At 40.8% G+C, this 15,845-nt stretch overlaps 1 protein-coding gene across 1 annotated transcript; it reads left to right on the top strand.

Annotated features, from left to right (window-relative positions):
- Nucleotides 1-1,149: 1,149 nt before the first annotated feature.
- LOC112262952 (coxsackievirus and adenovirus receptor homolog) lies at nucleotides 1,150-9,116 on the top strand. The gene is made up of 8 exons (XM_024438852.2): nucleotides 1,150-1,294; nucleotides 2,156-2,247; nucleotides 6,743-6,912; nucleotides 7,161-7,362; nucleotides 7,702-7,854; nucleotides 7,984-8,106; nucleotides 8,184-8,322; nucleotides 8,439-9,116. The coding sequence occupies exons 2-8, from the start codon at nucleotides 2,166-2,168 to the stop codon at nucleotides 8,686-8,688; spliced, it is 1,119 nt and encodes a 372-aa protein (XP_024294620.1). The 5' UTR covers nucleotides 1,150-1,294; nucleotides 2,156-2,165; the 3' UTR covers nucleotides 8,689-9,116.
- The last annotated feature ends 6,729 nt before the right edge of the window (nucleotides 9,117-15,845 follow it).

The following is a 15,845-nucleotide window of genomic DNA, read 5'->3' as shown; positions in this document are numbered from 1 at the left end:
ACCAGGCAGGATACAACCCCACACACTTTGTCAAAGCACATCCCCCACACAACTAGAGGGATATCAACAGACCACCAAGTTACTAGCCTGAGACAAGGCTGAGTACAACCCACAAAGATCTCCTCCACCGCACAAGCCCGAAGGGGCACAAAACCAGACAGGAAGATCACATCTGTGACTCAACCCACTCAAGTGACGCACCCTTCCTAGGGACGACATGGAAGAGCACTAGTAATGTCCGCAAAAACACTACAGTAAGTACTACAGTATACTACAGTCTGCAAAACACTACAGTTTAACTACAGTATACTACAATCCACAAAAAACACTACATTAATTTCTAGAGTATATATTACAGTATACAACAGTATACTACAGTAAATACTAAACACTACAGTGAATAGTACAGTGAAGTCCGCAAAAACACTACAGTGAATACTATAGTATTTATACCATAGTATACTATAGTATTTTTTCATGTGGCTTGCACGACAACCTTCATTTACATACCTATTGAAATTAAAATGTAATTAACTATGGTACAGTATATTGAAATATTAAATATTTCCACAAATCTTGATCAGTCTGTAATTGTTGTAGCTTTGTGCTATTGTATGCTGAGGTTCTGTGAAAAGGCCTGGGGTGTATTCATTACAGAAACCGTTAATTGCTTAATAACCAAACGGAAGTGTTTTTATTGGACAAATTCAGGTAAGTTCCACCCCATTTCACTCCGTTTGCTTCCGTTTAAGAAATGTTTTGCAACACAATCGATGTAATGAATAGACCCCTGTGGTTTCGTAGGAGTGCCAAGGAGGTGAGGCAACTATCAGTTTGGTAATCATTAATCTCACCAAAGGCATACGCCACACACAGCAGCTTCCAGTATAAGAGCCAAAACATATATTTTTATTTTCATGCTCAATTTCCCAGCACAATATATTACTGAGAGAATTAAAACAAAAATTCTATTCATGCAATAATTATTAACAATACAAATGCATCAACATGGACTGCATGTAATTAAAAAGGGTGTGAGACTGGTACTCATTACTCCGATTCTGTTGCAAAATGTTTCTTAAACAGAAGCAAATGGAACAAAACGGGGGAGGGACCTACCTGAATTGGTCCAATAGAAACTCTCATTGTATTTGCTGTTTGGCTAATTATTACACCTGTTTCAGAGTTTCAGGTGAAAGCAACTGAAGAGAAGGCAAGCAAAAGTTTTGTTCTGGTTCGCTCTGTCAGGCCTCTTGGAAACTACATTATCTTTGGAATATTGCTGTGCAGAAAGGTAATTTGGATTAATTCATTATGTGATTGTTGAATTAAATACTGTCCAGGAATATTATGAATATGTGTTGATGTACTTGAGAGGTTAAAGTACAAATTCCTGACTCACTCAGCAACAGCCGTTAAGTTGGAGAGGAGAACTTGGTGAAAATACAGTAGGTAGGTATCGTTGAGGATCAGAACAGGTTTATATATTTTAATTCTGTGCAGGGTTGTCTATCCCTTAGAAAGTGTGAGTGTATATTGTTAAGGGAAAACAAGTGTCCTATTATCAGTCATTTCAGTGCATGATAAACACTGATCTCCCTTACTAGCTTCAAGCACCAACTGTCAGAGCAGCTCACAGATTGCTGCACCTGTACATAGCCCACCTATAATTTTAGCTCAAACAACTACCTCTTTCCCTACTGTATTTATTTATTTTGCTCCTTTGCACCCCATTTTTATTTCTACTTTACACATTCTTCCACTGCAAATCTACCATTCCAGTGTTTTATTTGCTATATTGTATTTACTTTGCCACCATGGCCTTTTTTTTTGTTGCCTTTACCTCCCTTATCTCACCTCATTTGCTCACATCGTATATAGACTTGTTTATACTGTATTATTGACTGTATGTTTTACTCCATGTGTAACTCTGTGTCGTTTGTGTCGAACTGCTTTGCTTTGTTGGCAAGGTCGCAATTGTAAATGAGAACTTGTTCTCAACTTGCCTACCTGGTTAAATAAAGGTGAAAAAAATAGACTACCTGTTTGCTGAGTAATGCTTCCTAGAAACTAGATTAAAATCACAATGAGGAAGTACACATTCAAATGACTCAGGTAGTCATTGTAATCATATTTCTCTTGATGTGCCATACAGGTTTACCAACATGGTCACTCTGGGAAAGTGCCTTACATGCTCAAGACTACAGTTAGCTGTGATGTTTGTGGTAACAGTTTATCTGAATATAGGTGAGTAATGCAATGTGTCCTAACCTAGTCGCCCTATGACAACCACTATTTTGGGCCCTTCTAAGCCCACTCTGCACCAGACAAAGTCCACTTTTAAACTGATTCATTTCGAGGTCCATTTCCATTTATCTTTTTCAGGGGATATAAAATGTACCTGTGTGATAGCCATTGACTATATGCACATCCTTACATGAGGTTTATGTCACCTGATGTAGGCGGGTGGAGCCCAGACATTGTCCCAGGTCAGGGAATTACAATGTCTGCTTCTGTTAACCCATTAGCTGGTGTCTGTCCTACATGTTCGATATATCACATTATACTTATACAAACTGCGTAACAGATGTCCAACAATTGAGGATATTCACTAGGAATCAAACAGAACCAAATGGAAGCAAATGAAACTGGCAGGGACCTACCTGAATTTGTCTAATAGAAACACATTTTCTACAGTTTGGAATAATGCTTACACCCCTGTTGTGGAAGTGAAAATACAGTACCCTCCAAGTTTTCATACCCTTTGACTTATTCCACATTTTGTTGTGTTACAGCTTGAATTTATTAAATATATTTGTTTTCTCACCTATCTACACACAATACCACAATGGCAAAGTGAAAACCTGTTTTTAGAAATGTTTGCACATTTTTATGAAATGTAGGTATTCACACTCCTGAGTCAATACTTTGTAGAAGCACCTTTGGCAGAGATTACAGCTGTGAGTCTTAATGGGTATGTCTTTAAGAGCGTTCCACAACTGGACTGTGCAACATTTCCCCATTTATTCTTTCAAAATTTTCAAGCTCTGTCAAATTGGTTGTTGATCATTGCTAGATAACCATTTTCAGGTCTTGCCATAGATTTTCAAGTAGATTTAAGTCAAAACTGAAACTCGGCCACTCAGGAACATTCACCGTCTTCTTGGTAAACAACTCCGTGTTTTATTGGATTTGCTCCAAACATAACACTTTGTATTCAGGACAAAAAGTGAATCGCTTTTCCATTTTTTTTTGTAGTATTACTTTAGAGCCTTGTTGCAAAAAGAATGCATGTTCAGAATAAATATATTTCAGTACAGGCTTCCTTCTTTTCACTCTGTCAATTAGGTTAATATTAGAATTGTGTAGTAACTACAATGTTGTTGATCCATCCTCAGTTTTCTCCTATCACAGCTGTTTTGAAGTCACCATTGGCCTCATGCCCATTTCTCCTTCTCCCAAATCCAGTCAGCTGATGTTCTGAAAGAGATGCAAAATCTGGATCCCCACAAATCAGCCAGACTAGACAATCTGAACCCTTACTTTCTAAAATTATCTGCCGAAATTGTTGCAACCCCGATTACTGGCCTGTTCAACCTCTTCTCAGTGTCGTCTGAGATTCCCAAAGATTGGAAAGCCGCTGCGGTCATCCCCCTCTTCAAAGGGGGGGACACTCTTGACCCAAACTGAGACAGACCTATATCTATGCTACCCTGCCTTTCTAAGGTCTTTGAAAGCCAAGTCAACAAACAGATTACCGACTATTTCGAATCCCACCATACCTTCTCCACTATGCAATCTGGTTTCAGAGCTGGTCATGGGTGCACCTCAGCCACGTTCAAGGTCCTAAACGATATTTTAACCGCCATCGATAAGAAACAATACTGTGCAGCCGTATTCATTGACCTGGCCAAGGCTTTTGACTCTGTCAATCACCACATCCCCATCGGCAGACTCGATAGCCTTGGTTTCTCAAATGATTGCCTCGCCTGGTTCACCAACTACTTCTCTGATAGAGTTCAGTGTGTCAAATCGGAGGGCCTGTTGTCCAGGCCTCTGGCAGTCTCTATGGGGGTGCCACAGGGTTCAATTCTTGGACCAACTCTCTTCTCTGTATACATCAATGATGTCGCTCTTGCTGCTGGTGAGTCTCTGATCCACCTCTACGCAGACGACACCCTTCTGAATACTTCTGGCCCTTTGGACTGTGTTAACAACCCTCCAGATGAGCTTCAATGCCATAAAACTATCCTTCCGTGGCCTCCAATTGCTCTTAAATACAAGTAAAACTAAATGCATGCTCTTCAACCAATCGCTGCCTGCACCTGCCCGCCCGTCCAACATCACTACTCTGGATGGTTCTGACTTAGAATATGTGGACAACTACAAATACCTAGGTGTATGGTTAGACTGTAAACTCCTTCCAGACTCATATCAAACATCTCCAATCCAAAGTTAAATCTAGAATTGGCTTCCTATTTCGCAACAAAGCATCCTTCACTTATGCTGCCAAACATACCCTTGTAAAACTGAGCATCCTACCGATCCTCGACTTTGGCGATGTCATTTAGAAAATAGCCTCCAATACCATACTCAACAAATTGGATGCAGTCTATCACAGTGCCATCTGTTTTGTCACCAAAGCCCCATATACTACCCATCACTGCAACCTGTATGTTCTCGATGGCTGGCCCTCGCTTCATACTCGTCGCCAAACCCACTGGCTCCATGTCATCTACAAGACCCTGCTAGGTAAAGTCCCCTCTTATCTCAGCTCGCTGGTCACCATAGCAGCACCCACCTGGAGCACGCGCTCCAGCAGGTATATCTCTCTGGTCACCCCCAAAACCAATTCTTCCTTTGGCCGCCTCTCCTTCCAGTTCTCTGCTGCCAATGACTGGAATGAACTGGAAACACATCTCCCTCACTAGCTTTAAGCAGCTCACAGATTACTGCACCTGTACATAGCCCATCTACAGTGGGGCAAAAAAGTATTTAGTCAGCCACCAATTTTTCAAGTTCTCCCATTTAAAAAGATGAGAGGCCTGTAATTTTCATAGGCTCATCACTGTCAACTATGACAGACAAAATGAGGGGGAAAAAATCCAGAAAATCACATTGTAGGATTTTTAATGAATTTATTTGCAAATTATGGTGGAAAATAAGTATTTGGTCACCTACGAAAAAACAAGATTTCTGGCTCTCACAGACCTGTAACTTCTTGTTTAAGAGGCTCCTCTGTCCTCCACTCGTTACCTGTATTAATGGAACCTGTTTGAACTTGTTATCAGTAGAAAAGACACCTGTCCACAACCTCAAACAGTCACACTCCAAACTCCACTATGGCCAAGACCAAAGATCTGTCAAAGGACACCAGAAACAAAATTGTAGACCTGCAGCAGGCTGGGAAGACTGAATCTGCAATAGGTAAGCAGCTTGGTTTGAAGAAATCAACTGTGGGAGCAATTATTAGGAAATGGAAGACCTACAAGACCATTGATAATCTCCCTTGATCTGGGGCTCCACGCAAGATCTCACCCCGTGGGGTCAAAATGATCACAACAACGGTGAGCAAAAATCCCAGAACCACACGGGGGGGACCTAGTGAATGACCTGCAGAGAGCTGGGATCAAAGTAACAAAGCCTACCATCAGTAACGCACTACGCCGCCAGGGACTCAAATCCTGCAGTGCTAGACGTGTCCCCCTGCTTAAGCCAGTACATGTCCAGGCCCATCTGAAGTTTGCTAGAGAGCGTTTGGATGATCCAGAAGAAGATTGGGAGAATGTCATATGGTCAGATGAAACCAAAATAGAACTTTTTGGTAAAAACTCAACTTGCAATACTCTATTTACTTCGACACCTGCCTTATCTCACCTCATTTGCTCACATTGTATATAGACTTATTTTTCTACTGTATTATTGACTATGTTTTTACTCCATGTGTAACTCTGTTGTTATATGTGTCAAACTGCTTTGCTTTATCTTTGCCAGGTCGCAATTGTAAATGAGGACTTGTTCTCAAATTGCCTACCTGGTTAAATAAAGGTTAAATAAAAATTAAATGGTGAAATCCGAGTGGTTTCCTTCCTCACCGGCAACTGAGTAAGGAAGGACACCTGTATCTTTGTAGTGACTGCGTGCATTGATACACCATCCAAAGTGTAATTAATAACTTCACCATGCTCAAGGGGATATTCAATGTCTGCTTTTTTACATTTTTACCCATCTACCAATAGGTGCCCTTCTTTGCGAGGCATTGGAAAATCTCCCTGGTCTTTGTGGTTGAATCCGTGTTTGAAATTCACTGCTCGACTGAGCGACCTTAGAGATACATTGTATGTGTGGGGTATAGAGATGAGGTAGTCATTCAAAAATCATGTTAAACACTTATTGCACATAGTGAGTCCATGCAACTTATGTGACTATTATTGTACTCCTGAACTTATTCAGGCTTGCCATAACAACAGGGTTGAATACTTAAGACATTTCAGTTTTTTTATTAATCTGAAAAACACAATTACACTTTGACATTATGGGGTATTTATTGTGTTGGCCAATGACAAACATTTAGATGTTGTAATCTATTTTAAATTCAGGCTGTAACTGAAGGCACTGTACAGTATGCTGAATTAGTCACAGGATGTTAGAACACAATGCTGTTAATGCAGGAACTTGTCACTTTAGTCTGAAACTAGTCTAAGTTTCAATCCTGAATGTGTGTTTTTCTCTAAACCCTAAGATATCACAGTGGCTATGCAGATAACATCCACAGGGTCTCAGACCATTCAAAGAGCCCAGGGGGAGACAGTCATGCTGGGGTGCACATACACCCCTGCCCCCTCTGACACAGGAGATCTGGACATTGAGTGGTTGAGTGTCCATCCAGACATGACCCAGAAAGACCAGCTGGTGAGACTACAGAGCAGGAGACCGAGGCGGGTCTTGTTATGGATAATTTAAGGGGAGGGTTTGGAGATGCAACATGGGTCGTAAAACGAATATGTTAGTCTTAACATCCACTCATATCTTTGGCAGACTAGTCTTGGAGATGTTGTTTAGCTACAGGCTATCTTATCCTCATTGTTGCAGTAGAAAAACCTGTTAACATTTGTTCTCAAGACTTGTTGCTTTGTCATTGAAGCAAATCTCTCTCTCAGGTCTTATCTTATACAGGAGGGCAGAAATTGCATTACGGGGACCCCAGCTTGTCTAAGAGGATGGACTTCACAGGAGACCCCGCGTTGGGAGACGCATCCGTCTCCATCTCTGCAGTGAAAGCCTCAGACACAGCCACTTACCAGTGCAAAGTCAAGAAGGCGCCGGGTGTCGACATGCGAAAAGTCACTCTGGTGGTGATGGGTGAGGAAGGCAGCCCCTCCCAGACTAGTTTCTGTTTGACCAGTTTCATCATTCCACTGTCTTGTGTCCTCTGTTTTTATATTGGCTTTATCACTGAAAAGGAATTTGAACACCCTGGTGCTCCTTTTGTTCTTATCAATATACTCATTTTCTTGTAGTGGAAATGCACTTAGAAGGAATCAACACATTTACACAATTGCCCATTTTGCCATTGGTCGCAGAGATGAGTATGTTAATTAAAAGAAAGAGAAATTATATTCACTGGTACTGTATACTTACTCTACACACTCTTTATGAAGTTGTTTTCCTGAGACAGTTTAACCTCTTCTCTTACACCAGTCCCTCCATCAGTGCCTAAGTGTTGGGTTGAAGGCGTTGAAGAGAAGGGAGCTGATGTCTCCCTGCGATGCAAGTTATCCGTGGGATCCACCCCCCTTAACTATGTCTGGATCAGAGAGAGTGGAGGGGCCATCCCGCCTACAGCAACACAAAGTAGGAAACAGGAACTAAAGTCTCTAGATAAGACATGGCACACATAACCATAGGTCTACTGTGCATGTTGATATACTGAGGTGAGGTGTGGTTTGTAGCTGACAGTGATTGTCTTTGTGTTCCATTTAGACTCTCAGACTGGAGAGTTGATGATAAGAAATCACTCAGAGAGCTACATGGGAAATTATCTGTGTGTGGTGTCGAATCCTGTAGGCAAAGAGCAGTGTAAATACACCCTGCACGCATACAACCGTAAGTTTAATTGGGAGAAAGTGAGGAACGGTGCATATGTGTGAACCTGTGTCTGAATATCATGACTTCCTTTTTAGCTCCCAACAAAGCAGGGATCATAGCAGCTGCTGTGATTGGTGCACTGCTACTGTTGCTCCTCCTCCTGCTCCTCATATGGCTTCTGATCTGCTGCTGCCACAAACGTCGCTATGAGAAGGAGGTTGCCCATGAAATCAGGTATGAAATATGACATTCCATACCTTCCAAGAATTACATGCAGCAGACAAACTGTAAAATGTGTTTAACTCCTACCGTTCTGTGCCACTCTTCCATGGCCTGGCCCTGCCCAACAGGGAGGATGCCCCAGCCCCAGAGAGCCGACCTGCCAGCAGGAACTCCAGCTTCCGCTCGGACCTAGGCTTCCGCTCCCCCCCTGGGGCAGTCTATAGCTCAGTGACAAAAGGTCAGCCCAAGAGGACAGAGTCAGACAATAGGAGTTTCTACACCAACAGTAGCATAGGCATGCCTGCCCCCAGCAAGCAGAAAGCCCCTCATTTGCCACCTGTGCTGAAATATGACGGCAGTAATGGTTACCCTGTGTAATAATGTTTTGGGTTGGGGTAAGGATAAGCATGAAACCTCATACTTAAAAAATGGTCAGTTTTAAGATATTTTGCCAACCTTCAGTATAAACAGCTATATCACATGCAGACCCGCCATTACAGGATATGTATAATCTCATTCCCATGCTACTTCCACCCCGTACTTTGTGCAATAGCCTGAAAACTCTTGGTGCAATAGTGCAACTGGTAATGTTTTAGTCACGTGAAGCTCCATTGAGGATTTTGCCAATGAGAATGAGTGAGAAAGAGATGATATTTAAAGTGTATGTCAGATGCAGTAGTGTAAAAATACTTGAAAGTACTACTTAAGTTGTTTTTTGGGATATCTGTACTTCACTATTTATATTTAACTACATTCATAAAAGAAAATAATGTACTTCTTACTCCATACATTTTCTGACACCCAAAAAGTACTTGTTACATTTTGAATGCTTAGCAGGACATAAATTGTCTAATTCTCACACTTATCAAGAGAACGTCCCAGGTCATCCCTACTGCCTCTGATCTGGCGGACTCACTAAGCACATGCTTCATTGGTAAATTATATTGGAGCGTTGGAGCGTATCCCTGGCTATCCGTAAAAAAAAGTTTGCTTAATAATATAAGAATTTTAAAAATAATTTATACTATAATTTTTTACTTTTGATACTTAAGCAAATATTTTTTAGACTTACTCAAGTAGCATTTTACTGGGTGACTTTTACTTGAGTCATTTTCTATTTAAGGTATCTTTACTTTGGGTACTTTTTCCACCACTGGTCAGATGTATGTTTTTTTTTATTCTATTTGACTTATTTTGTCTAACAGACAAGTAATCAAAATGTTTCATCTTTTCTGAGTTTTCAATGAAAATATATATTTTTTAATCAAGCACTTGATTCTGAATCAGTTGTATCCTGTACATTTGTGTCACCAATTGAAAAAGCTAATGACCCCACCCTCAATACACCAGGCCAATGATTGTTAATACGGAATGACATTGTGTGCCAGTCATATGTGATTTAAGATATTGATTTTGATATAAAACTTAATGACTGATTTCATACTGACTAGCCTCAGAAGGCAGACCGTTCAAAGAATAAAAGCTTGAAGAAACTCTATGATCAAAGGATTTTTTTCAATCTTCGCACAGTGGAATGTCTACAATGATTGATTTGGATGCAAGGATCACTGGGTTTTTGCCTTGGTTTCCATCATAGAATAATATTGATCTGTCTAGACTCCTCATTCTAGATTCAAACCTGCCACAAATAATTAGGCATGTTTTCGTTGTGGTCTTGCCAAGCAGAATGCTTTAGGAGTCAACACCCAGAGCACCAACCCTGTACAGTGTTGAATAAACACAGAACATGAAGGTGAGCAAAACGCAGGTTGCCCCCTTTATCACATGTAAATCGACCCTGTGGAACGGATGTGTAGATCTGTGGCCATAGCTCCAGGAAGGATATTTGCATGGGAACTGGACCCTGAGGTTTTGTTCAGTATCTGTGGTTTTGTCAACATGTCATTCTGCAATACATCAGGTTCAGTAATTCCACCGGATATACAGAGCGAATTGGCCAGTGTTACCTAGTGTTGATTCAGGTGTCACATTAACACGGTGTAAAATAACCCCAGTGTTGTGTGATTTGTGTCAGTTTTACTTTGTGGATAGTAAAAGATTCCCATCAAAACCATGGCCATCGTTATCAGATTTCCCAGCATGCTCTACGACAAAACATTTTTTTTAGGATTGTTTTTCATATCTGTGCTTTTGCATGTACATTGATTAGTGTTATGCTACACAATCAATCAAATATAAATAACATACATTTATCTAAACTATTCCAGTCCAATGTTCCTAACCCTGACAGTCATTCTGAATGCATGTTGCAGGTGAATAAAAAAATCTAAATGTTGGATTCCCTAACTCAGGCTGTCTTCCAATAGGAATTACACATCACATTGCAAGCCAGCATAATATGACTTGTAGGCCTGATGTGGCCTGTAAACCAGGAGGTTCCTAACACCAGTGTTATAAGGGAAAACTTTGCCATCAAAGGTCTTATGATATTTTTAATGTATTGTCCTAACAAGTTTAATTTGAATGATAATATTCACCTCCAGTAGGAACTCACTTGGTGAGGACTGAACATGAACAAATTCAACAACCATGTCTCTGTCACTAACATATAGGCATGGGTGGTAACTCTACAATGAATTTGAAAAGGCAAGGAACACTGGCAAATGTATATTGGAGGTATGGCCTAGTGGGCTTGGCTTTCAATTGTTTTTGGCCATCTGTGAGTGGATGTTTTGCAGCCTACCAGTTTGTGGTCTATGGTTATATTAATTTGAGAACGTGTCAGAATATAGGGATCAATAAAAGAAAGTCGTCTCTGTTTCAGCACCAACTGGTAAATGTAAAAATACTCTGATCTTGTAGATTATTTAGGAAATTGTTAGTTAGGAAAGTATTTCTGAATCATAAAAAAACATGAGCCTTTACGCACAAAATATATTGATGACTCAAAAAAGTGGTTTAATTCATGCTGAAAGTTGCCATATTCAAGATCAATGCATGAAATATTGGAAGGTGAAAAAGTGTACAATAAGGGTGAAACAATAGTCCTATAAATCTACCCTAATTCTTAATAATCACAGAACTGTTTGACAATGGTCCAGTCGTCGTGCACCAGGCTCCAGGTTAACCTGCTACGTGTGGTCTGTTCCATAATGATTCAAATAGGCTTCATGTCAATTATTGCACAACGTTAGTCTATATGATACACAGATGTGACAGAGGAAAGAAAGGTAGACGGAATGGAATGATGCAAAATGTAAGATACAAATTGAAGGAAACCAACACAAAAAATACCAGTTCTAATACTGACAGTGGTTACTATTTAAGATGACACAAATTGTAAAGTAAAACTAAGAAAAGCCTGGGTCTCCAAATTTCATCTGTGCAAATTATGAGGGCATACAAGAAACATTCTGAATAAAGGCACAACTATTTATAGCCTACTTCACTTGGGAAAAGGGACTGCAATACATGTCATGTTTATATGATTTTCAGTTTGCTTCATATGACTGGTTTCACATTCATCTCAAGGGGAGAAAATAACCTAAAACAATTGAGTATGTGTATTTACAATCACCTTCTCCTTATCAACAGCTCTCAATGCATACATTACAGTGCATGGAGATTCAATTGGAAGAAATAAAGTAGATACTTGTCCCACTTGGAACTGGTAGGTTCGCTAGACCTTATTCATGGTTTCCTCGCATATAAAGGTGGGGGAATTATTAGGGAATCAAGGTCAGACTATAGCGTATCTATAGACACCTTCGTCGCACCATTTCTTTGATCTCCCCCCAAATGAATAGCGGGTGAATAGCAGGGCGTAATACGCGCAGAGAGAAAAGTGCAGAAAAAAGGGAATTACGTTTCATTTGCCAGCGCTTGACTCGAGTCGGAATGCCCCCCACCAATGAGCACAGATCTTCACCCCAGGCCTATGGAAATGCACTGCCACCACTGCCTTTTGCCATCGCCACCAATTGAAATAGTATTGTGAATAGAGTTCGATGCTCCTCTATAAATTCCAGTCAGGCGACTCTGAAATCAAAGGTTCTGTGCCTCAACTTCATGCCATTCTTTGTCAACATCTTCAGGCTAATTCTTAAAGCCAAACTTTGAAAACAAATATTTTTCATATTCATTGCTAAGATATTGATTTGTTTCAAGTTGTAGTAAAAGAACAAAGAGAAAACATCAGATGCAAAGGGATCCTTGTCTGAAGTAAAGTTATATCCAAAATAACCACATTCAATGGTGTAGGTGCTTACCTCAGCCTTGTGGACTTTGAAATGTTTTCCAGTTGATTTTTGATTAGTAAATTTCCTCCACAAAGAAAAGAAAGTCCTGGCTATGTGTTACTCTGATTCAAATGAAAACCCTGGTAAATGTCTGAGTTAAATTTAAGAATATGAAAGTACATTTTATGCCATAATAAAAAGGCTTGCAAAATATGGAATTTGAAACATTTGAGCACTAATTCCACCTCAACCTTGAACACTTCAACATCACAGAATTTTAATATACAGTTGAAGTCGGAAGTTTACATACACCTTAGCCAAATACATTCTTAGGTCAGTTAGGATCACCACTTTATTTTAAGAATGTGAAATGTCGAGAGAATGATTTATTTCAGCTTTTATTTCTTTCATCACATTCCCAGTGGGTCAGAAGTTTACATACACTCAATTAGTATTTGGTAGCATTGCCTTTAAATTGTTTAACTTGGGTCAAATGTTTTGGGAAGCTTGTGGAAGTCTACCCACAATAAGTTGGGTGAATTTTGGCCCATTCCTCCTGACTGAGCTGGTGTAACTGAGTCAGGTTTGTAGGCCTCCTTGCTCGTACACACTTTTTCAGTTCTGCCCAAAAAGTTTCTATAGGATTGGGGTCAGGGCTTTGTGATGGCCACTCCAATACCTTGACTTTGTTGTCCTTAAGCCATTGTCCATTTGGAAGACACATTTGCAATCAAGCTTTAACTTCCTGACTGATGTCTTGAGATGCTGCTTCAATATATCCACATACTTTTCCTTCCTCATGATGCCATGTATTTTGTGAAGTGCACCAGTCCCACCTGCAGCAAAGCACCCCAACAACATGATGCTGCCACCCCCATGCTTCACAGTTGGGATGTTCTTCGGCTTGCAAGCCTCCCCCTTTTTCCTCCAAACATAACGATGGACATTGTGGCCAAACAGATTTATTTTTGTTTCATCAGACCAGAGGACATTTCTCCAAAAAGTATGATCTTTGTCCTCATGTGCAGTTGCAAACTGTAGTCTGGCTTTTTTATAGCGGTTTTGGAGCAGTGGCTTCTTCCTTGCGGAGCGGCCTTTCAGGTTATATCGATATAGGACTCGTTTTACTGTGGATATAGATACTTTTGTACCTGTTTCTTCCAGCATCTTCTCAAGGTCCTTTGCTGTTGTTCTGGGATTGATTTGCACTTTTCGCACCAAAGTATGTTCATCTCTAGGAGACAGAACACGTCTCCTTCCTGAGCGGTATGACTGCTGCGTGGTCCCCTGGTGTTTATACTTGCGTACTATTGTTTGTACAGATGAACGTTGTACCTTCAGGCATTTGGAAATTGCTCCCAAGGATTAACCAGACTTGTGGACTTCCACAATTTCTTTTCTGAGGTCTTTTATTTCACCTTTATTTAACCAGGTTGGCATATTGAGAACAAGTTCTCATTTACAATTGCGACCTGGCCAAGATTAAGTAAAGCAGTTCGACACATACAACAACACAGAGTTACACATGGAGTAAAACAGTCAATAATACAGTAGAAAAATAAGTCTATATACAATGTGAGCAAATGAGATGAGATAAGGGAGGAAAAGGCAAAAAAAAAGGCCATGGTGGCAAAGTAAATACAATATAGCAAGTAAAACACTGGAATGGTAAATTTGCAGTGGAAGAATGTGCAAGGTAGAGATAGAAATAATGGGGTGCAAAGGAGCAAAATAAATAAATACAGTAGAGGGAGAGGTAGTGGTTTGGGCTAAATTATAGATGGGCTATGTACAGGTGCAGTAATCTGTGAGCTGCTCTGACAGCTGGTGCTTAAAGCTAGTGAGGGAGATGTGTGTTTCCAGTTTCAGAGATTTTTGTAGTTCGTTCCAGTCATTGGCAGGAAAAAGGAAAGGAAGAATTGGCTTTGGGGGTGACCAGAGAGATATACCTGCTGGAGTGTGTGCTCCAGGTGGGTGCTGCTATGGTGACCAGCGAGCTGAGATAGGTGGGGTCTTGGCTGATTTCTTTTGATTTTCCCATGATGTCAAGCAAAGAGGCACTGAGTTTGAAGGTAGGCCTTGAAATACATCCAGAGGTACACCTCCAATTGACTCAAATGATGTCAATTAGCCTAACAGAAGCTTCTAAATCCATGACATCATTTTCTGGAATTTTCCAAGCTGTTTAAAGGCACAGTCAATTTAGTGTATGTAAACTTCTGACCCATGGAATTATGATAGTGAATTATAAGTGAAATAATCTGTCTGTAAACAATTGTTGGAGAAATGACTTGTGTCATGCACAAAGTATATGTCCTAACTGACTTGCCAAAACTATAGTTTGTTAACAAGAAATTTGTGGAGTGGTTGAAAAACGAGTTTTAATGACTCCAACCTAAGTGTACGTAAACTTCCGACTTCTACTGTATTCATCACATTGTACTATCAACATTTCTGGTTTTATCTTAGAGCACCTAAATAAGCTGGTGGACATAGTTTAGAGAACCAACAGCACAATGCAAGGAGCCAATAAGGTGCATATCTGGGCCATAACTGGCCTGATGGCCGTCCTCACTATGTTCTTCAACCTGTACATCTTCCTGAAGAGCCTAAAGAGCTACAGGCAGAACAAACACTTGATCCCGTGAGACCACCAGCACAGCTCTGTCTGTGGCCAGTTGTGCCCACCAGCTGCTCTGCAGTCTCTGGATGACCATGGGCAACATAGACTGCCGACTGGCCACGGACAGGACTGCCAACTTCACCATCATGTGGACCACCGCCTCCCTGATCTTCTAATACAGCACCGAGTTGGTGATTGAGCCCATCCGTTGCTACACCAAGATCCAAAGGCCATCCTGAAGCACTGTAGTCCTGGTCATCCCTGTGTGGTCTCAGAACCTGTCTGCCCATGCGGACTGTTCTCGTCCCTGAGAATAACACATGAAAACAAGAACTGCGGTGCCATCATGTCTAAAGACAACCCGTGCATGATACAGATCACCATTTATCTAGTCCTCTCTGACATCATCCTGGGAGTACTGATGCTAATGTGTTGCATATCCATCTTTGTTCACCTGGCCATCCATCTCCAGCACATTAAGACCAGTACCAATGGTTTCCACGCGCCTAAGCTGGACCCTGAAATGCGGGTGATAAACATGACCCTGGTACTGTTGGTTGCTCTATATGTACTATCAGGTAACGGTGAAGAAAGAGAATGCCATTGTGCTCTCTTTACTCTTCTATATCACTTTCAGTGCCTTGGTTCTTATGGTAAGAACTTCTGGAAGGTTCTCCTCCACTCTTACAATGTCTGCCTGGATGAGTTTCCCT

Source organism: Oncorhynchus tshawytscha, linkage group LG12 (assembly GCF_018296145.1).
Source record: "Oncorhynchus tshawytscha isolate Ot180627B linkage group LG12, Otsh_v2.0, whole genome shotgun sequence".
Classification (NCBI taxonomy): domain Eukaryota; kingdom Metazoa; phylum Chordata; class Actinopteri; order Salmoniformes; family Salmonidae; genus Oncorhynchus; species Oncorhynchus tshawytscha.
Note: the sequence above shows the minus strand (reverse complement) of the source record. Positions and strands in the feature narration are given on the sequence as shown.